Genomic DNA, 23,281 nt, shown 5'->3' on the forward strand with positions numbered 1-23,281 from the left:
GCCACTCAATCTATTATGCCTGATTTCAAAGCACCAATATGGCTACTTCATGATGTCCATCCTTTATGTATGGTCTACAGCTGGCATAAGAATACTTCAGTGACATTACCTGTCACAATAGTTGCATGGTGGTGGCTGTAGCTCAGGTGGTAGAGCGGTCGCCTGCTAATCTGAAGCTTGGTGGTGCGATCCCTCCAGTCTGCATGCCAAATATCCTTGAGCATGATAGCTACCCCATTCTGGGGCCTGTTCTTCGTACGTCGCTTACTACATCCAAGATCAAATGACACATCCAAGACCAAACCATCGCGCTAACCGTGAGCTCGCTAATCCGGTTCCCCGAACACGCCTGCTGTTGACGATTAGTACAGCTGGACGCAGTAATGTGACATCACTGGGTGTCGTAAAAGGGGCTATGCATCGATAGTAGAAACATTGATTGGCAACCCGCTGATTGGTCGGCGAAAATGTCGAAGGGGCGTGCTCGGTATTTTCCGGCAGCAGAGCAAGAACTCATGAGTGAGGGATTTCAGGAGTTTCAGAGTTTAATTAAAACGCAAGAGAACACTGCAAAGGCTGCAGAAGCAAGGAGAGAGGGCTGGCAGAAAGTTGCTGACAAATCAAACTCGTAGGTAATTTAATAATAATACTAATAATAATGGAGTGGGTTCATATAGCGCTTTCCAAGGCACCCAAAGCGCTTTACGATACCACTATTCATTCACTCCCACATTCACACACTGGTGGAGGCAGCTACGGTTGTAGCCAGGCTGCCATATCGCGCCATCGGCCCCTCTGGCCAACACCAGTAGGCGTTAGGGTAGATCTATCATATGACACTATATTGTCCAATATCATATGGCATTATATTATATTATAATATGTTATATCCCCTTTCACATTAGAGCCACAACAGGACCCACAAGAACATGGGAACAAGTAAAAGTGGAATACAGGAGTATTCTACAGAATGGTAATATTTATCTCTTAGATTGCTTTTCGTCTCTTGGCAAGGTAATACTGGCCTGTAATACTCTGTTAGTTTGTTCATAACAGCAACCAAGAAAAGGGCAGAGGAAAAAAAGACAGGTGGTGGTCCTGCACCCCCTCGTCAACAAGTTGGTTAAGTAAATAATACCCTCACGGGAATATCGATATCTCTCAATGAGCACACTGTCGCGCTGAGCTAAAGGATCCTGTCTATCCCGCAATATACGCTGAATTCTGAGGACTCTCCTTATCAATCTTGCACCTTCCGCAATGGGTGGCTCGCGTATACGGACAGGACATGGCTGCGACAGGCTTCCCAAATCCACCTTCGCTTTTATAGCCGTGGTCTCTCATCTTGATTACACGAAGTAATTTACAATTACTACTCTGAAATATGAATTACATCTGTAATAATCACATACATGTAATAGAATGTTAATAGTACATTTCCCTTTTTTAGGAAATGACCTGTATGTATCTGTGTGAAATCAATAAAAGGATCAGGTGCTGCATTATCTTTAGTTACATTGATGTTATTTATTTATGGTGAAACAGTGGTGGAATATCGCTGTTGCTTTCGTATAAATGAAGCGGACATACCTGCGTGGCCGCGATCTAATCCTGTTTACATAAAGTAAACCTGCTCCCGAGCAGGTTTACGCTTACGGCTCTGTTGCTATGACAGCAAGTCCCGGATGAGCTTCGGGGAACCGAATGATCCAGGATCACGCGAAATCGTCAACAATCTAATCCAGCTAACTTACTTAGCGAGGTACGAAGAACAGGCCCCAGGTCTCCAATGCTTCTATCAGATGATAAATAGCAAGAGTTTAGAAAAAGTGCTTTTGTGAATGAGGCAAGTCCATTTACCACTACCATTTGGATTTTAATGAAATACTCCATCATGGACTATTGAAACAAGACGCTGCAGCTCATTACATGAATAGATTCTTTAGTTATTTAGCAAAAGATTTTGGAGATTAGTGTGAACAACGCCACTGTTATTGTGCGATTTGTTAATAATATATCTAAATATTAAAGCTATATACACACCATTCTTGAAAGTACTGACCATTTTCATCACTGTATTCACAGTTTTGCTCTCACTGTAATCAAAGTCAAAGTCAGCTTTATTTAAAAAAAAAAAAAAAACGTGTACAGATCATCCACAGGAATTTTAAATTGCAATGCTCCCACGGCCCTCAGTGTACACTAAAACAACATAAAGATAAAAAGCTAAAAATAAAATAAAAGTCTAAAGCGGGTGCAATAGGTGTCCTGGAGGGAGGGAAAAGAAACACCTACGATCCTCTCCACTGCTCTCACTTCTCGTTTTATCAGCATGTGTAGCTTCCACAAACAGGAAGGGACACAGTGTAAACGTGAAGGGGTGTGTTGTCAAGTTATATTACTTGTTAAGGCAAATATCTAATCAGCAACAGCTCAAGATGGAAGAAAGGTGATTTAAGTGACTTTGGTCTTGTTCGTGCCACACATCAGAGGAGAATGGCCAGACTTGTTCAAGCTGATAAACAAGCAACAGCATCTCAAATAACTACTCATTTCAACCAAGGTATGTGGAAGAGCTTAACACTATGCACACTACACATACTGAAGTTTAAACACCACACAGGGTGCCACTCCAGTCAACTTGGAACAGGAAATACCCTGGTCTTGATTTCTGCTTCAACATTCAGATAGTAGGCTCAAAATCTGGTGTAAACAACATAGAAATGTGCATTTGGACATGGGCAGGACCCCTTAGTAACAAAAGAGCATTGTTTTAATGCCACAACCTACCTGCAAAATGGTACTGACCATGTCCATCCCTTTACGATCAGTGTACCCATCTTCTGATGGTTGTTTCCAGAATCATCTCAAACTGAACATGACAGTCACCAGATCAGGCCAACAGAGCACCTTTGGGGTTTAGTGAAACATCATAAAGTGAGCCTTCCTTTCACTACGACGTTTTCTCTGAAGCGCTCCTTTTCTCCAACTTTGCTTTTGGCTAAACTAGTGGCATTTAAGAGCATAAAAGAAGAACTTTATGCATGTTCTCATTACTAGGATATGTATTTATGTTGGTGTTTGGGCATATGGAAAATTGCATAATGATATTATGCCATTACCTGATGATTACTTAATACTGCATCTTAGAATTGTAATGGAAGCCCATTATGCAGGTTAGTTGTTGTTAGTTGTAAAGAAACATGGGCCAAGAAAAAACTTCGTACAGGATCTGATTGCACAACAGTCACCATTTATGGACAAACAGAAAATAGCAGAAGCAACTAAAAAGCAAAAACTGAAGTTGGAAAGATTCCAAATTTTGGGAATTGTAACATTGTTTAATGTCATTGTGAGTCATTTATTTGCAAAGCACGTTTTTTCCACAGTCATTCAATCTTGTCCTGAAAGAAAAATTGTTTTTTTCCTCATGTTTTTTGCTGTAGCTATACGTGGTCCTCATCACAACCTGGTCTCTGTTCTCGTTTCTTCTGCAAAGGATTTCCCACAGACAGTGATGGCTTTAAACTCCTCTGAGATCTCCAGCAGGGTCTTGCCTTTAGTCTCAGGCAAAAGGAAGAAGGTATAAAGACTACCCAGCATGCAGGCAGAGGCAAACAGCACAAATAAGTACGAGCTGAGAGCATCCTGGGAAAGAAACGACATTCATAATTTCAGCACAACATATAGATCCCTGTGGGTGTTATAGTGTAATGCGCTGCTTATTTTCAGTTTGGTCGTACGTACAATGAGGAATGGAAAGACCAGGCCCATCACTGCAAACATAAACCACCGCTGCAGCCCTGTGAGGACGAGTGATGCCATTCGATTAGACTGAATGAAGAGCTCACTGTTGAGCGTTGGTGTGGCTCCTCCTGTGAGAATCAGAGAAAGAACAGGGAATTGACCTTGTTATCTTTGCATATAGACACGCTTTCCATAACTGCTACAGGTGTGATGTACTGGATACTAAAAACGTTACGCTACATACAGTATGTATAAGTGCTTTATGCTTACCAGGTCCTCCACAAAAGAACACGATGAAGACAACCATCAAACTCACAGTAATGTATGGAACCCAGTAGCTGGAATCCTGTGTGAAAGACAGTTTTAAATGCATATATTTGATTTTGCATCAGATTAATTTCTATATTTCTGCCTTTTATCATCACAGCAGTGATAGCTTATACACATTTTCCCCTTTATGAAACAGGTCATCTTCAGTCATATTGGCAATATTGTTACTAGTGTACTTTCCAGTGAAGGCTACACAGACAGTTGTTGTCCCAACCGTCACAGACATGTACACCTCCAGATGCAGGAAGAGGCCTACCTGTATCATGAAGGACCCCACTCACCAAGCACACACACTCTTTGTCCTGCTCCCCTCAGGCAGGAGGCTGAGGAGCATTAAATGCAAAACTACTAGACAGAGAAACAGCTTCATTCCAGAAGCTGTGAGACTTCTCAATGCATAAATGGACAAGAACTGTTATACTACTGATACTTTACTGACACCATCACTTTATTAATGCTGGTCATCATGCCCTCTTGCTGCTAAAATATTTATACCTATATTTCTATATTTATACTCCATACTGGTACTCAGGTTGTTGCACTCTACTTATATTGTATTATTTCATTACTTGCTATTTGTTAGTTTCTTCGTTATTCTGTTTCTTTTCCCTTCTATGGATAACCGGGACCGTGTGTACGTAATTTCATTCCACCTCATGTAAACGTGTTGCAAATGAAAAGAAAACTTCCTTGATCCTTGATCTTGACGAGTAGAAACGGTGTCATCTGTGATTTTCCAGTCTTTAGGTTTTGTTTATGTGCCTCTCCTGTGTTCCGTGTTATGCCCACTCTGTGCCTTCCTGTGCCAACGTTTCAGGTCTCTGTGTTCATGTATTTCCTGTTTTACTTTGAAAGTCCGTGTTTTATGTCAGTGTATTCTGTTTTGCTTCCTCCCTGTCTCATCACTTCTAATTAGGTTCAGCTGTATCTCCCTCCTATTCAATTTAATTCAATTCAATTTTTTTTATATTGCACCAAATTACAACAACAGTCAACTCAAGGAACATCCTGTTTGCATTTCCATCGTTACCTTGTGTGTATTTATTGTGTGTGCTTCCCTTTGTCCCTTGTTGGTCCGTCTGCTTGTTTTCTTCCATGTTGCTTCTGTATTTCTTCCGTCAGCTTTACCCGCGTTTCCTGGTCTCTCTTTTCTGGCCTGTGGTTTCCACCCTCAGGTTATATGTTTATGCATAGTTTTTCCCAGTTTAGGTTTTGCTTAGTTTTCTCTGTTCCACCTGTTTGTAGTTTTTGTTCAGCTGTCCATAAAGGCTCGTTTTTTGTTATCATCCACCCTCGTCTCCGTTTGCCTGCACTTGGGTCCTCAGTCTCTTCACACACCTGACATATTCAATCTGTCCTTGGCCCACGCTGTGGTACCGGCCTGCTTCAAATCCACCTCCATCGTCCCGATACCTAAAAACTCCAACCCATCTTGCCTCAATGATTACCGCCCAGTAGCACTCACCCCCATCATCACTAAGTGCTTAGAGCGACTGGTCCTAGCACACTTCAAATCCTGTCTCCCCCCCACCCTGGACCCCCACCAATTCGCATACCGCCGGAACAGGAGCACAGAGGATGCAGTCTCCATCGCAATGCACTCTGTCCTCTCACACCTGGACAACAACAACACCTACGCCAGAATGCTGTTTATAGACTTCAGTTCAGCATTCAATACAATCCACCCCTCACAACTCATCAGGAAACTGACAGACCTGGGTATCAGTTCCCTCATCTGCAAATGGTTACTGGACTTCCTGACCAACCGCCCCCAACATGTCCGGCTGGATAACCGCTGCTCATCTACCATCACAATGAACACCGGTGTACCACAAGGCTGTGTGATGAGCCCTTTCCTCTACTCCCTCTTCACCCACGACTGCAGACCTGCTGATGGTTCCAACACCATCATTAAGTTTGCAGATGACACCACGGTGATTGGCCTCATCAGTGACAACAATGAGGCCGCCTACAGGGAGGAGGTGGATCGTCTGGCTGAGTGGTGCGACAGAAACAACCTGCTGCTTAACACCGAGAAGACCAAGGAGCTCATCGTGGACTACAGGAGGAATGCTGACCCACATCCACCCATCCACATTAAGGGGACGGCTGTGGAGCGTGTGAGCAGCTTCAAGTTCCTGGGAGTCCACATCTCCGAGGATCTCACCTGGACAACCAACTGCTCCAAGCTGGTCAAGAAGGCTCACCAGCGCCTCTTCTTCTTGAGGACTCTGAGGAAGAACCACCTGTCCTCAGACATCCTGGTGAACTTCTATCGCTGCACCATCGAGAGCATCCTGACCAACTGTATAACAGTCTGGTATGGGAACTGCTCTGCCTCGGACCGGAAGGCGTTGCAGAGGGTCGTGAAAACTGCCCAGCGCATCGCCGGAGCACCACTTCCTGCCATAAAAGACATCTACAGGAAGCGGTGTCTGAAAAGGGCTGGGAAAATCATCAAAGACCCCAGTCACCCATCACATGGACTCTTCACCCTCCTGCCCTCTGGGAGGCGCCACAGGAGCCTCCGGACTAAGACCACCAGGTACCGGAACAGCTTCTTCCCCACAGCTGTCAGACTCCTGAACTCTGCCTCCTGACATCTGACCCACGTTAAACTCATGGACTGAACATACACACACCCACAATGGACAACTGTACCCTCAAACACAATAATAACATGGACTGAACCACCACTCACAACCACTAGCACTTTATATAGCCTCTGTAGAAACTATCTACACCCTCACTTATCTTAACTGCACTACTGTATAGCTCTGTGTAAATAATCATTCTGTACATTCGATAATCTTTAATCCTACAACTGTTTACAACTTGCATAGTTCCCATTTCTGTATAGCTGTATATCTCAGATTCTGTAAAGTTATTTATTTCATATTCTGTATAGTTTTTCATATTTATATCCTGTTCATATCCTGTACATAGCTTGTACTCACTACAGCCTGTACATACTTATAGTTATAGAATATTCACAACATACTTCATACCGTGTACATTATAACATACCATAATAGACCCATTTCTGTAATATACTCACATATCTATATTATTGCTAATATATATTGTAATATATCTATATCACTAAAGCACTTCTGGATGGATGCAAACTGCATTTCGTTGCCCTGTACCTGTGCATGTGCAATGACAATAAAGTTGAATTCTATTCTATTCTATTCTATTTGTTGTCTTTAACAAATCAACTGTTTTTGTTTTGCTTTCTTTACATTGCTTTTACTTTTATTAATATTATGTTGCCCACCACTGGTAATGGTTTACCTTCAGGTTGAGTGTGACAGTGACAAAAATCCAGCAAGCAGACATGACACCGTAACCGCCGAACAGCAATGGTCTCCTCCCTGTGAGGTCAATGAGAAGACCCTGAAATTGAGGAAGGGAGAAAATAATGACAGACTTGTCATAAGAAGATTGTCTCTAATAGTAGAAATGAAAGGATGTATACACTTAAAATGCTCATTTACACAGATGAGCTCAGGCACAGACTGAGTGTTTGCTTACACAGGTGAGCGAGGTGAGAATTTCAGCCACTCCAAGACCGAGAGTGATATAGCGGATCTTCTTCTTTGGTATACCTGCCTCCAGGAAGATGTCATAAGTAAAGGTACTAATCTGGGAAGAAAAGAGGCACTATTAGGCTATAAACAGTCAGCATGAAATCTGATTTATATTTTAGTCTATTCTGTTGATAGAAACTTGATATGGAAGGAACAATGAAGTCTCATATATACAGATATCAATAGATATGTTGATCTGTAGTTATACAGATATGTCATGTATGCATGTGCGTGAACCTCCAAAAGTCACAAAATTGTTGTAATGTTGTATCATTCTGCAATTTAGCAATCCTATATCATATATCATATTGTATCATATGGTATTATACTAATACTATATGGTATTGTTCATACTGTAGACATGCCCGACAGCTGGTTGCAACAGTAGATGATGGAGATGGTGATGACCTGCCATCGGACAGTCCTGTCTCTCAGCAGCTGCAGAAGGCTCACTGGTGGGGCTGCTTCAATGGCTGCCTGCTCAGTCAACATCTCATCCATTTCTTGTTGGTAGTCACCTTGGCCCCACAGACTCTGGAGAGCTGAAACCAGAAAATCCCAAATCACGGAGGGGATAAGAACTGAAAAATGTGCAACTTTGCTCAAATACAAAACACGCAGGGACTGATTGACTTGTAATTTCACAAGACTATCATTTATCTTTAACTAGTATGTGTTTGTAGAACACATTTTCATAAACATCTGGGGTCGTGTTTGATACATAAACTGCGCAAAGCTACTAACCTTTTTTGCATGCCTTATCATCACCTTTCTCTATGAGTAAATATCTTGGCGTCTCAGGAAAAAAAGGCAACATCACAATCTGAACAAAGGAGAAAAGTGCAGCGACACTAAGGAGAATGTCCCACGTGTCCTCGCGGCCAAGGATCTCGCTGAAAAATCAAAATGAAATGTTGTGTTTAATTTGTAATCTATTGTCATAATATGCTGCAGTAGCTTTTGACAATGGGTTAAAGCCCATTTTTCTTTTTCATATCAACTTCAGGTGCTTACCTCAACCCAAACGCCCGTCCAGACACTTTCCCGAGTGACGTAAAAGTGGCTGAGGTCAGAGTCACTATCCCTCTTATCTTTCTGGGTGAAATCTCCCCAAGATATATTAAGTGAGTGTTCATTCCCAAGCCTGCAGGTCACATAAAGCAAGCATGGTGAGTATAGGTGGTGAAAACATATTAATAAGGAGTCTGTAGAATATGGCAACTTACCTGCTGAGTAACCAAACAGAAATCTTGCCACAATGATCATTTCGAAAGAGTTGACATTTTTACTCGTCAGCATGAATCCTGCTGCAAGAACAGCAATGAAGCTGTTGCAGATCATTGCCTTTTTTCTGAAGAAGGAAAGCTCATGACTTCAGGTCTCCGTAGGCTATACAGCTTGGTACAACATCTGTCTTCATACTCACCTTCCCAGCAAGTCTGAGATAAATTTGACACTGATGGCACCGAAGAGTCCCCCGACAGCAAACATGGAAACAATAAGAGACCAGATCATTGTGACCGTCTGCGGATGTGGAGGCTCTCCGTATCTGTCATACCAGCTGTTGTTGATGAAGCACTGGATGTACTGTGGAGATAGATTTAAACTGTTATTAAATGTGATCCAGATAATCGAGACAGAATGGAGAAGAAATGATAAAGGCGACGTGTCTCACCGGCGAAGGAGAACTCAGTCCAGTGATATGGAAGCCGACCTGAAAGCTTCCTCCTAATCCCAAAACAAGGATGAGGAATAGAGCGTTGCCATGGGTCTGAAGTAAAGGAGAGAAATCCGATGAATCACTTTTATAAATGTGTTTACTATCACCTGTAAAGATGCTGCCTATATTTTTAAAGTCACAGTCAAACTTTTGGAGAATGGGTATTAACAAAGATTTCAAACATGTTTAACCCTTGTATGGTGTTCGGGTCTGTGAGACCCGTGTTCAGTTTTTTTCAAAGGAAAAATTAAACAATTAATTATTTTTTCACGTGTAAATGTGTTGTGTCTTTCCACTAACTCCACTTGATTATAACTGATTTATTTATAACATTTTATATAAAAGAAAAACGAGAAGCACATTAATTCATAAATGTGATCTAACAAAGGTAAAGGGAAAAATTTAACCATGTTTGCTGTTCATATGTCTTGTAATTGGGATGAAGTAAACATCTGTTGAGTAATTTAACATAAAATTGTTTGATAGTGTTAATTTGGAAAGCCAAAACTCTAGCGGGTCCACCAGACCCATGAACACTGGCTGAGTAACAAAAATACGAACACCACACAAGGGTTAAATGAGTGAGAAAATCTAGATTTTAAAATTGGATTTACTGATTTTTTTTTTAAACACAAGTTGTGAATAAAACAAAGATTAGATTAGACTTAAGTTTACCCTGTCTGATTCATAAACTGTAGCTGTTTCATTTCTAGCTGTGTCTGAAAGTTCACAGAAAAACAATAATAATCACCTTTTTTGAATCTTTTCATGATCACACTTCAGTCATAGATTGTAATCATGCAAATTTGAGCTCAGTGTCATGTTAGCTGTACCAGCGAAATGGTTTAATAACTGAGAGAGTAGTGTGACTCAGCTGAAACTGTGGTTTAGATAACTCCCCTGAGTTCAGGAAATAAAAATAAGCCACTCTGATTTTGTAAAAAATAAATAAATACAATTTAAAAAGAAAATTATCAGCATTACGCATAAAATTAGACATGTGCAATGTGACAGATTTGTCACGAAACATTTTAACAGAAACGTGAAAAGAATATTTAAATTATATTTAAAATCCACATGTACATATTTACAATACATGTACATACAATACATTAACTTTTATGGCGCAAATATAGGAAAAATCTTACCAGCTGCTGAAACAAAGTTTCCATTCTCTTGATACACGGACCTTAACAGCACATATGTCCTAACAGTGGGGACACAGTTCAGTGTTTCACCCTGCTTATTATTAACTTTTCAGAAATAAAGTAACTTGGTGTCATCACACCACCCTGACAATCACTGGATCATTTCTAACTTGCAGCTATTTCAGACTGAAAACAATATAAACTGAATGAGTTCACAGTCACACGCAAGCTAATGTATAGATTTAACCATAATGTCAAATAAGGACATTATCAGTACATTTTGCGCACAACACTGGTGCTGCATATGTTTTTATAAGTGATTCGTCCTATTGCCAGTAGCTTGATTTATGTTTTTCTCTCTGTTCCTGTTTCTTCTTATTCTTCTTATTTAAATCACGTGGAAAGATAAACTCTATTATTATCAGGCCAGCAGAGTTTAGACGTAGACTAAGAACTGTGGCTGTCTATGAACATTTGAAAAAGGAATACACTCAATAAATTAATTAATTCTTAATTCTCATTTAAACTTGCAAAAAAACAAACAAACTCCCCAAAAAAGCCATCAGTGCAATCCAGCTATTATGCAATATAGTATCATGGCTCCAGCAATAAGTCATCCAATACTTTTCTCAGTCCAATGAGGCACAAATGATTGAAAGATGCACCACAAAGTCTTACATAATGTTCAAACATGTTTTGTTCTGTTGGTCACTGTTACGTCCCTCTGCAGCCCCTAATCTCTTCAGTGGGTTCAGCTGTTGCTAATTGACCACACCTAGTCAGGTGTGGATAAAAGGATACCTGTGATGCCGTGATTTTGTTTCCACGGTTTTCTTTAGACATGTCAATTTGTGGCAAACTTGCTATCAGGCTTGGCTGGGTTTGTACACCTCAGAGTGTATATATAATATAACCTCAAAGGGACTATTTTGTTAAAAAAGAAACTTCAGCTGCTTTGACAATAGGAGACAATTAGGATAAAGGTAGTTTGTTTGTTTGTTTGTTTGTTTTGAAGAAAGAAGAGCCATATACAGCAACAGCTCTTGGTGTTATGGCAGTGTGTTAAGTGCAGCAAGCATAATAGCATCCAGACTATTTTGTCCTTTTCTTATATGTTTTGTCCTTTTTTTCTGTTTCTGATTGAAGACAGTGATCAGATTGTTTTCACACGTGGCTCTGCTGCCACCAACAGATCAAGAATTGAGGCATTTTTATGCATGATACTTTTGACCACATGCTTTATAACCAAGATGGACATGACCTCCTGGTCTGAAAAAAAAAAACCTTCCTTTGGTCGCAATTTATAGAAGTCTATTATAAAACACCAACCTCATTTTGGCTGCTCCCTTATTCACAAGTGGTCGCCACAGTTAGTAGCTCCCCATACTTAATTTGGCAGATTTGAATGATGGATGCCCTTCCTGACACAACCCTAGGTATATTTGTCTTATTCTGGGGTTAGATTGGGGATCTTTCGTCTGTTGGTCAAATGTGTAAGTTGTTAAAATGTCAATTATGGTTCCATGTTGAGTAAAGTACATGATAAAACAGGATATGCTCCAGGGTTTGTGATCGACATGTTGCTATTCATACTGTATGTCTGTGATTTTTCTAAACTTTATATGCCACGTAAAGATCTAGAGAAACTTATTCATGCATTCATCACTTCAAGACTAGATTATTGTAACTCTCTTTACTTGGGCCTCCAATCTTCCCTCCTTCATCGATTGCAGTTGGTCCAAAATGCTGCAGCATGTCTCTTAACTGGCACTAGAAGGTATGAATCTAATTGTTTACTTATAAAATCCTAAATAATATGGCACCTGATTACTTTGGGGATCTCCTCTGTCTGTTCGCCTAAGAAAGCACTAAGATCATCGGGTCAACTGCTCTTAGTGCAACCTAGGTCTCGGCTGAAGACCAGAGGACACCGTGCCTGTGCTGCCGCACCCAAATTATGGAATAATCTTCCTCTTGACATTCGGGCATCAGATTCTATTCAATCTTTTAAATCATGTCTAAAAACGTACGTGTTCGCCATTGCTATCGAGCCTCTTGCAATATGGCTGCGTTCAGAGGATAGATTTAAAGGCATTACAAGGTTCGGTGTGACTCACAAACTCTCCCTTTATGCAGATGACTTGCTCCTGTACATTTCTGACCCTCTAAACTCATTCCCGGTGCTTTTTGACATACTGGACCAATATGGTACACTGTCAGGATATAAGGTCAATTATCAAAAAAGTGAGTTGCAACCCCTTAATTCCCTGGCCAGAGCTCTTCCCCACTCAATAGTGCCTTTCAAGTGGACAGAAACCGGATTTAGATATTTGGGGGTTTTTATTTCCTCTTCTATACATAAAATGATGAGGGAGAATTTTCTATCCCTACTAGAAAATGTTGGGAAAGATTGTGACCGTTGGACTTCTCTACCATTGTCAGTGGCAGGGAGACTTAACCTGATAAGGATGAGTGTCCTCCCAAAATTCTTGTATCTTTTTCAACATGTCCCGATTTTTCTTACCAAGGCATTTTTTGACAAGTTAGAAAAGATTCTGTTACATTTCATATGGGGAGGGAAACAAGCTAGAATTTGCAAGTCTATTCTTCAGTCCTCTAAAAGTGATGGTGGTCTTGGTTTGCCCAATTTTAGACACTACTATTGGGCAGCTAACATACAAAAACTTTTACAATGGGTTCATAACGACCCCCCTGTAACAGCCTGGGTACAAATGGAAACTGCATCTAGCTGTTACTCATTATCATCAATACTCAGCTCACCACTCCCTTTTTCTCCAACCCTTGTTGGGGATAATCTAATAGCTAAGGAAACAGTAACTATTTGGCGACAGTTCAGAAAATACTTCGGGCTACTTGGACCGTCTTTGCTAACACCTTTATCAAAAAATTTTAATTTTGCACCTTCAAACACTGATGCGGCCTTTAGTAGTTGGAAAGATAACGGACTTAGGACTGTTAAGGACTTGTATAGTCAGGACACCTTTCTATCTTTTGCTGACCTATCGTCCAAATACGACCTGCCTAACTCCAACTTTTTTCGCTATCTTCAGGCTAGAAATTTTGTAAAAACGCAGTTTCCTCACTTTCCCAATCGGCCTCCAGAAACAAATCTGGATATCATCCTGCAGACGAACCCTCATCAAAACAGACTGATATCAGCCTTGTATAAAATACTAGATGCTTTGGTCCCCAAATCCATTTCTCATATTAAGTTGAGATGGGAGGAGGAGCTTCAGACAACCCTGCCAGAACAGCAGTGGGATCGTGCTTTGAAATTGATTCACTCGTCTTCAATTTGTGCTCGTCATGCTTTGATTCAGTGTAAGGTGGTCTATAAAGTACACTATACAAACGCAAAATTATCTAAAATCTATCCAACCATCAGTGATGCCTGTAGCAGATGTGGACTATCGCCTGCCAACCATGTCCACATGTTTTGGTCATGTTCGAAACTAAGTGCATTTTGGAGGAATATATTCGACACACTTAGCCAAGCATATGGCCAGACTGTCCTTCCTAACCCACTCTCTGCAATTTTTGGCATTCCTCCTGACTTGAACTTATCTGGTCCCCTCAAACAGGCCCTAGCCTTTACCACTTTACTGGCCCGGAGGCTTATTCTGTTGAAGTGGAAGCTTCCCCACCCCCCAACTCATGACCATTGGGTGAGAGATGTACTCTTTAACTTAAAGCTGGAAAAACTTAGATTCTCTCTAAAAGGTTCTATTAGGGAATTTAATAAAATCTGGAAATCATTTCTCTTGCTGGTCGACACTATTACTTTACTTCCTGAGTCTGCAGTGAACTGAGCGAAGCTACATTATAATGTTTTTGGTTTTTTTTGTTTTTTTTATACCTTATCTATTTGTTTTTCCTTTTGTTTTGCTTGGTCCTTTCTCTGTTATTTGTTTTTTCTGTTTTTGTTTTGTTTGTTTTTGTTTGTCTGTTTGGTTACGGGGCGGGGGGAGGGGGGAGGAGTTGTGGTTGTTGTTGTTTTTTGGGGGGTTATGCTTGTTATGTATATGGGTCCTGAGGTGTTGGTTTTTTTTTTTTTTTGTTTTTTGTTTTTTGTTTTTTGTTTTTTCTCTCTTTTTCTTTTCTAAATTTATTTTTTGGGTTTTTGTGTGTGTGTGTGTGTGTGTGTGGGTGTGTGTGTGTGTGTGTGTGTGGGCAGAAACTGGTTTTCTGCAGTGTTTTGTCTATGGGTGGCTGTAGCTCAGGTGGCAGAGCAGGTCAGCCACTAATCAGAAGGTCGGTGGTTCGATCCCAGGCTGCATCCTGGCTGCATGCCAAATATCCTTGGGCAAGATACTAACCCCGTGTTTGCCTACTGGTGGTGGTCAGAGGGCCCGGTGGCGCCTGTGTCCGGCAGCCTCGCCTCTGTCAGCGCACCCCAGGGCAGCTGTGGCTACAATGTAGCTTGCTATCGCCAGTGTGTGAATGTGTGTGTGAATGGGTGAATGACTGAATGTAGTGTAAAGCGCTTTGGGGTCCTATGGACTAGAAAAGCGCTATACAAATGCAGGCCATTTACCATTTATTGTAGACCTGGTAGGGGGAGAATTTGGGTTGGGGGGTTAGAGGGTATAATGGACATACCACTGTTCTGAAATTAAGATGGACTTAACTGTTGCTAACTTTGTATGTCATTGTTGAAATTAATAAAACAAAGTTGAAATAAAAACGTACGTGTTTAACCTGGCATTCAAGGCGAATTAGTGTAATTTTCATCTGGCTCTGCATTTATATTATGTAATTACTTTATATCTGTAATTTAGATTTTATATTGTGATTTTATCTGTATCATGGTTTTACTGGAAAGCACTTTAGTGTACTTTGGTCTTTAAATGTGCGATACAAATAAATTTGATATGATATGATATGAGATCCCGTTTCAAGAAATGAGGCTTCATGATTGAAGGATTTATATTAATTAATTAATTACTTAATTTATTTGTTTTTACATTAGACATTCTTTTAGTCCCTGAATCAGCCCAGGTTAAACAAATAGCTCTTTCTGTATTACTGATCTACTACATCACATGCACATTTATTACACTAATTCATTAAAAATAAATAATTAAAACTGGAAATGAAAAACACATAATTTATTCAATGCTATAAATGAAATGAATTGACATTTAATGAATGTATTATATAGTTAATAAAATAATTATTTCCATTTTTTATTAATTAATAACACATTAGATGGATTATTTGATGACATATTTATTGAATTCATTTTGGCACTCGTGGCTCTCCATGCTTATTAGTTTACAGCCATAAGGACTTTTATTGATTTGGATGCATCCTTCTTCCTTTGGTTCCTTTTAGCTTTAGTGAGAAGTTTTAAGAACAACACAGGTTGTGATGTCCGTTTATATGATGTGACCTCCATAATGGATTTTGTTAATAGTCCTAATAAAAATCTAACATGTCACAATGTTTTGTGACTCTTCATCAGAACCTGAAGCTGTTTAAAACCAGTGGTGAATCTGCCCGACTGAGCTAATTTCCCTAAATATTTTATGTGACTGATATTAAATTTGGCGGCCACTGATCCATTGACATTGTCATTAAAAAAAATTACAGATGAATTAGCTAACACAGCAACAACCAAAAGCACAGAGCGAGCAACTACTCTTTTTAACATGATATAAATATGATATGTTGATTTTATTATTATTAGTATTTCTAACCCGTTTTGAACAGAAAAAAATCAGAATAACCTTCTACACATTTTATTGGGCAAGATTTCATTTTTTATTCATACATTTTCATCACTGTCCTTGTTCTTATTATTGCAGGCAGAGCAAATCAAATTGAATTCCTGGCCTGTGAGTTTTCCTCACCTCCGTTGGGCTTTTTGAGTGGCTGTGTATGGCTGGTTATGATGATGTACATAACAAGTGTCTTCTTCCTTATCACAAACCAACAGCTGCTAGCAGCCACGGGGTCTTCATTAGCTGTTAATAACACTCTGCCCACAGTTCAGCACTCTGGTGGTCCACGTTGTGATTGGCAGTATCCTGGCTGGGCTGATCATTCTGAAACGATACCATGCTGTGCTTTGATAACAACGAGGGAGGAGTAATTAAACAACTAATTGGAGCAATCTTTGTTAACATTTCTTACTTGCAGAGCTATTTTGAAATATTCACGTCAGCAGGTGGCGATATTAGCTTTCTGCTGGGAGGCAGTAACTCGACGGAGCATGCACACCAACCCAGTGCAGTTACTGTAGCCCAGAGCAAACAGGACAAATGAACTAAATCTGGTTTTCATAGATGCTTAAATTGAGGTAAATAAAGGCTTTACATATCTATTATCATTTATTGTCATTATAGTTAATTAGTAAATAAATATTTCAGACATTTTTGACCCATTGATCAGAGAGAATTCACTGTTCATCAGCACATGTCAAATTCTCCACTTGCAACTGTTTCCTCTGTGTCTGATTGTTTCTGAGATGTGTGGAGTTCAAAACGTAGCTTGGCCACTTAGCGATACAGTGTGCCTCTTTTGATGTTTTGACCGTGGTGTTTTTGCCTATAACTTCATTGAAATTCAAAATGGTTAATTCACATACATCCGTCTTATTCATATTACGTATCTAATGGGGAAAAAAGAAGAGAAAGCTTTTCATGGTTTACACTTAAGCATTAACTATTAAGTAAATCCTCCTCCAGCAGAGCAACAATGCAAATTGAAGAAGGGGTGAAATGAGGGCCATCGTTCAGCCATCACTCTGCCTGGCAACACTGAGCTCACAGACAGTACTGCAAGTCAGAGTAGAGTGAACACAGCTGCATGTGTTACAGATTAAATGAATCATTGTCTTATAAGTCTCAAGATTTTGGGACAAGCTGGTTTCTCCAGGTTTGTTCTGTCTGAGTCATGTGGGTAGATTTATTAACCTCCTAGGACCCTCCGTCCACATATGTGGACATCGCATTCTTGGTTATTTAGAACCAAATCCTCAATTTTGCTCTACAAGGGCCTGATATCCACTTACGAGGGCATTATACTGCTACTGTTCTATTGAAATTTTAAACGAATATCCTCATTTGTGGCTCTCATTTATCTTAGAAACAAATATTGGGCAAAAAAAAAAAATCCGGTACTTCTTTGTTTTTACATTCATCGGGCCCCAATCAGCCCAAATATCAAAGAGAAATTAAAAATGCATGCCGTGGAAGAGTTCGGGTCGTAGGAGGTTAAATGACACAATGCTTTTTAGTGCATGGCCTGAACAAAAAACATTCCACCTGATTAAACTGACCATTGGGTGTGAAGATTATCTACTTTTTCTAAGTGGAAGAGAATGAGGAGCGGATGACAGGGGAATTAGCAGGTCATACCGATACCAGTCTCTCGCTTTACCGAAGGACAGCTTCAGTTCGTGTTAACAAAACCTGCTCAACAACTGTGTACAAGAAGCTTTTCACTTTACAAATAGTGTCAGACTGCAGTTGTAACACTTGCTTGCTCTGTCCTTGCAATAAGGTCATTAACAATAAAAAAAACCCCACATAGTTTGTTGTTCATAGTCAAGCACATTGATGGACTTTTAATGTGCAGTAATCGACTTTCTTTTAATGCATACAATGGCAGTGAATGTATTGCATAGTGGAAAATATGGGAAATTTTGATGGATGTTGTGTCTGCATTAATTAAATGAAAAATGTATTTCTATTTAACGTTTATTCAACTTATTTTTATATTTGCTAATCTAATGTCATTGTATTTTTCTTTTATAATGATGATAAAGAACCCTGAATCTTGTATCCAGTTTACACCTGAGGTTGTCCAGATCGGCCATTTCTGCGATAAAATCTGCAATGTCGGCAGAGACTTGCCACCAGACTACACATTTAGAGGATAGTTTAAAAAGCACATTTTGCGGTGAACCACTCTGGACTGCCTTCCCCTTCATGGTCTCGTCCCACTGGTGGAGCGAGCTCATCAGCTAGTATTTATTTCGCCAACTGCCATTTACATGCAGTGCGTAGAAAGCGGCAGTGTTTGTCTGAAAAGGGGCTTTCCTAGCTCCAAGACCACCTATGCTTCAGATACAGCTGAAGGCCTAATCAGTCTATCCATCATCTGGGCTAAACAGAGACAGAAAAAGATGTGGGTAATAGGAAAATGAAGAGAGAAAGGGCAGTGAAGAGATGAACACAAGCATTGAGCTTAAATTGTGTTGATGCAGGATGCATTAAGTGTTGCTTTCAGAGGGAACTTCCTACAGGTGGCATGCAGATGGGATCCCTCCTGGGAATTATGCTTCTTAATGAGTCACAGTGGTGAAAACGGGTAGAGTGAGCCGATACCATGAACTCATTGGCAGTGCAGCACTAAAATACCCAGCATGCTGTTCTCCATTATGGCGGGGTTCCCCTCCGAGCTGTTGGATCTGCAGATTAATCCAAACCTGGCAGCATTTCACTGCGCCACGTGTCATACTAAGCAAACACTGAAAATGAAAGATTATTTTGTCTCACTGTGGCTGAATGACAACAATAAGGCCTAATGACGGCCCCCACAGAGGCCTTTTATGGGCTCTAATTAATAATACAGTGCGTGTCATGAGTCCTATTTACAGCGCTCTTTAAAAACTTGCCGTCAAGTCTATTAGCACAAGGAATTAGTTTGAGAAGTGAAGGCAATCCGGGTATAAAGTCTTGACCAGCCACACTTGAAGCCAGTGGAAAGGACAAAGGTCACACAGCCTTAAGTGGGTGAGAATGAAGTCTGAGATTAGCGGGTTTAGTCAAGGTCTACAAGTCTAATGCTGGCCTGTGACACTTTGGAGCGCCTTAAATTAGAGGAGCAAGGAACTTGTTGGAGATAATTCAATTTGGGTGTGGTAGCCATGTTTTCTTGGTGAGTAGAGCAGAGAAAAGACAGATGGACAGCAGGGTTACTGTCACATGATATTAGCACATCCACTTTGTGAGAGAAGTGACCATGTCACACAGGAGAGTGAGGCTAAACAGAAACGACTGCGAGAGTCATAGATCAGGGTAGAAATGTGCTGTAGAATAATCATAGAAAAGACAGTATGCATCAGCAGTGGCCTCCCCCACCATCGCGACGGTCTCTCACACTATATTGCTAAAACCACTAATAAATGCCCAGGGGAACAGGAGTCCACAGAGCACTGATGTGGTGTCCAGACTCACTAAATCCTAATTCTGAGTATTACAACACACCACAGGCCAACCCAAAAAGTCCTAACTAATCCAGAGCTGTGGCATGAAGGGGACAGGCAGGTGGTTTTAATGTGGCTGATCTGTTTAAAAGCTACTACGGTCTCAGAATACGGGGATTCACAATCCACTGGACAAGAAAAAAAACTTCCCGAACAACATAACAAATCTTCTAAACTTGAAGATCTGCCACGGGTGATTTTCAGTCACTTGAGAAAGTGATTTTTGGCACAGTGATAACTGTATTTATGCATTCTTTCCACACTAATTGAACACACATGATAGAGCTGTAGGAGAGTAGCTGGCTGGTAAGGCCTCAGTCAGACTTGTCACGCGTCTTCTATTCAGCAAGGCCAGTGAACATGTGTGCGTATGTGTATATGCGTTGGAGTTTGTATCTACTTGCGTGCCAGCGATAGTCTGGCTGTTAATGAAACTGTTGCATTTTCTAAATGAAGTGGCTTTCAAGGCACAAATACAACATGAGGACTACTAGGATGCATGTATTACAAGGGCACTTTTTTTTATTCTTGTCAAACCTTTATCGAGCATTTTGTAAATTTACTGTGTGGCAGACAAAAAAAAGAAGAGTAGAGCTGGGATTAGACAGAAATTTGTACTCCTTTTCAAACAGGGCATTTGTAGCCCCAGATGTTATTAATCCAAGTTTGTATGTAATAACTGAAATGTACACCTGCTCAAACAAAATAAGAGGGTAAATAGAAATGCTTTTCATCCACATGATCTGGAGAACATTATTGTTCAACACTGACAATGTCAGTCATGATCACGAAACGATTAAACCTCTTCTTCCTGACACCTAGTTCGACTATCACCAGACTGTAACTTCTTTGTACAGCGAAGACACCTAACCGCTCATGGCTCTAAATTACACGCTTGGCTGACAATATGACTGTCACAACTGGAAGCATCCAAACCACTCGAGGATTATCTCCCCACCATCCGCTATCTTGAATACGGCACAGCGCGGGAAGCATATGGCTGCAATCTGTGGCACCCTTCAGTGTACGGCTTCCATTTGCTTTTAATTAAACACTTGGAGACTCCCCCCCCCACACACACACACACACGGGTGAGGGACTAATAAAGAAACAAACTAATATGGGCAAGCAGTGATGATGTAAGGGAAGCTCGTGTTTCAAGAGCAATAATATTCACGTTATTGAAGGCAGACCAAAGACTCTGACTCTCACTGTATGTCTCAGTACCTTTTAAGTAAAAGGATTTGAGTGACAGACACCCCAATGATATACAGTCTGCAACATGAAAGCTTAAAGCAGCAAAGTCCATATTTACTGGCCAGGCCATCAGCAGCAGTCAGACATAATGTGACTCATATTTTTGCAGCTGGCTTTGCGGTATAATGACAGACTAATTCAGATCCATTCCTTCCCGTCAATGAGTTATCTGCACATCCCCAAGTAAACATGAAAGCTGGGCCACACGCCTTAGTGGCTGAGTTCAGGTGAGGCAAAAATACTAATGTGACCATTATGCCAACAACATTAGAGCTTCAATGGCTCCAAGTCAGGAGACTGGCATTTGCACACCTTGTTCCAAGTGTGTATGTGTGTGTGTGTGTGAGGGGAGAGGTGGGATTATGGGGCTAGCAGCAGTAATCCCCAGACCACATGGACATTATCAGTCCAATTTACAGTATGACTTTGCTTAACACTTTCCAATACCACCTGCTCTACTGTACAAATAATTAACCTTTCTGTGCATGTCTTGTTGTTTCTATTACCATTTTAAATCTTTTCTCTTTAGTCAGAGTATTCAAAAAGTAAAATACTTTTGACATTGCAGATTTGTTTTGAATTTAAGTGGACTTAAGATGAAATAAAAACTGTCAGAGCATCCATCAAGATGTTGCCAGGAAATCTAACGAACAGGTTTTCAAGCATGGCTGAAGAATCTTACTTGGCTTGAGTCAGCAAGTTTCCCTCCTTAGTACCATTTCTCTGGAGGTGGCCACAGTTGGAGGGGGGGTGTAATTGGAAGTCCCCACGTAGTGCTCATTAGCAAGCAAATATACATCATCTGATATGTCCTCCAAATTGCTCATTTCATGTAGCACATTGTGTTCCTCTGCTTGGTAATTCATGAGGTATGGCACTAGTTACCTTAACAAAGTACAAAAACAAACACAAAGTAAAGTAAAATCCATCCATCTTCTTCCATTTATCCAATTCAGAGTGGAAGGGGGCTTATTCCAGTTGCCATAGGCCAAGAGGCAAGGTAACCCTAGGCTGATCTGTCTCTGTGTGCTCTCTAACTGAAAACCATTCACAAGCCCACAATCTCTGGGTCTTCAGCCAGCTATAAGAAGAATTTAGCTTAGTATTCTTACTACAAACATCATGGCAAAAATGAGGAGACACAGAAAGAGGAAGGCAAAGGGAATGATACAAAGCATGAGGGTGTAAAGAGTATATTGTGGACTGGCTTTCAGTTGGTAAGAGAGCTTTACACAGGATGTACGATGGATGTCGAGTTGGCCTTGCCTTTGGATTAGTAAAATATTAGCCAGTGAACCATATCTCACGTTGTCGCAGTTGTTTGATGTTCGGCTGCTAGTGATCGCTTACTAGCCAAGTTTTTAATCCTGAGCTAAATTAGCCCATTTCAACAAGTGCCTTTGATGATGCTAGCAGACTTGCTACATTGGTACACCTGGTACATCTGCTCCTGTTGGCTATCTTGTAGAGCCGTACCTTGGCTTCTAAAGATGTGTTTGCTATCAACTTGCACTGCTGTCCTTCATGTCCTTTAACATGGTAAACTTTGAATAATGTTTTATTGGCTATAATGTTAAACTATTTCAGTATGTTCTGATGTTAATAAGACACCAGGGAATGATTGGCCCTAGAAATGGCCCACATGTGCAGCTTTCTTTTGGGCTCTGAATCAGGGCGAGTCGGGCTGCCTCAACATGGCCACAGGTTCACATAATATGGGCCAGATGTCAGGTGCATTGTGACATTTGGGCCATATTTGCCCCTGAATGAGACGCAGATGTCGTAAGTATTCCAAATTAGACACAAGTGTGTCTGGTTGAGACTGAATATGCAGCTCACCCTCACAGAAATGTAATTAAATGTCAGTGTCTTAGGCATCATGAAAACCAGCTTTTAATTTGGCCAATTTCAGGAACAACAATGTCTCAGCCACCCCATTAGCATGGGTAACAAAGAATATTTGTAGCATCACCAGGTTTCAATAACTAAATCCCTAGACCTTTGTCAGCAGTTTCCAACTTGTGCAAGCTGATACAATAAACCAGAAATGCAGTGGCATCTGTTTCCAGGACAATGGACCTCTGTGTGTTTGAATATGAGTGCATACACTGTCGAACAATTCATCTGAGGATGACTCTAACTGGCTTCTACAGCCCACTGTCATTCATTTATTTATTAAACAGATGGACAAAGTGACTCTTTTGCGCACTTCCCCTATCTCTGGAGAGAAATACAGGTCACTCAGTGAAAC

The 23,281-nt window shown here is 40.6% G+C and overlaps 1 protein-coding gene across 4 annotated transcripts; it reads right to left on the minus strand.

The window, feature by feature from the left end:
• Positions 1–3,320: 3,320 nt before the first annotated feature.
• LOC113022809 (solute carrier family 2, facilitated glucose transporter member 9-like) lies at positions 3,321–11,279 on the minus strand. Of its 4 annotated transcripts, none has more exons than XM_026168624.1 (13): positions 11,217–11,273; positions 10,539–10,597; positions 9,346–9,441; positions 9,097–9,257; positions 8,897–9,021; positions 8,685–8,814; positions 8,415–8,563; positions 8,025–8,212; positions 7,615–7,725; positions 7,375–7,476; positions 4,018–4,093; positions 3,748–3,875; positions 3,321–3,648 (listed from the first exon to the last, which is right to left on the minus strand). In XM_026168624.1, exons 2-13 carry the CDS (start codon positions 10,560–10,562, stop codon positions 3,463–3,465), a joined length of 1,476 nt encoding a protein of 491 aa, XP_026024409.1. In that variant the 5' UTR covers positions 10,563–10,597; positions 11,217–11,273; the 3' UTR covers positions 3,321–3,462. The 4 variants fall into 4 exon arrangements, with proteins under 4 accessions (XP_026024409.1, XP_026024410.1, XP_026024411.1 ...); XM_026168625.1 differs by having other exon boundaries at positions 10,539–10,541; positions 11,217–11,256; XM_026168626.1 differs by lacking the exon at positions 10,539–10,597 and having other exon boundaries at positions 11,217–11,279.
• Between the last annotated feature and the right edge of the window lie 12,002 nt (positions 11,280–23,281).

Source organism: Astatotilapia calliptera, chromosome 5, assembly GCF_900246225.1.
Source record: "Astatotilapia calliptera chromosome 5, fAstCal1.2, whole genome shotgun sequence".
In the NCBI taxonomy this organism is placed as follows: Eukaryota; Metazoa; Chordata; class Actinopteri; order Cichliformes; family Cichlidae; genus Astatotilapia; species Astatotilapia calliptera.

Bases quoted from the DNA above. Each gene is read 5' to 3' on its own strand.
- LOC113022809 (XM_026168624.1), bottom strand. From the start codon at position 10,562: ATGGAAACTTTGTTTCAGCAGCTG. The intron at 9,442-10,538 runs GTAAGATTTTTC...CCTTTACTTCAG, and splicing joins AAACTTTGTTTCAGCAGCTG to ACCCATGGCAACGCTCTATT. The intron at 8,213-8,414 runs GTTAGTAGCTTT...TTCTGGTTTCAG, and splicing joins TGATAAGGCATGCAAAAAAG to CTCTCCAGAGTCTGTGGGGC.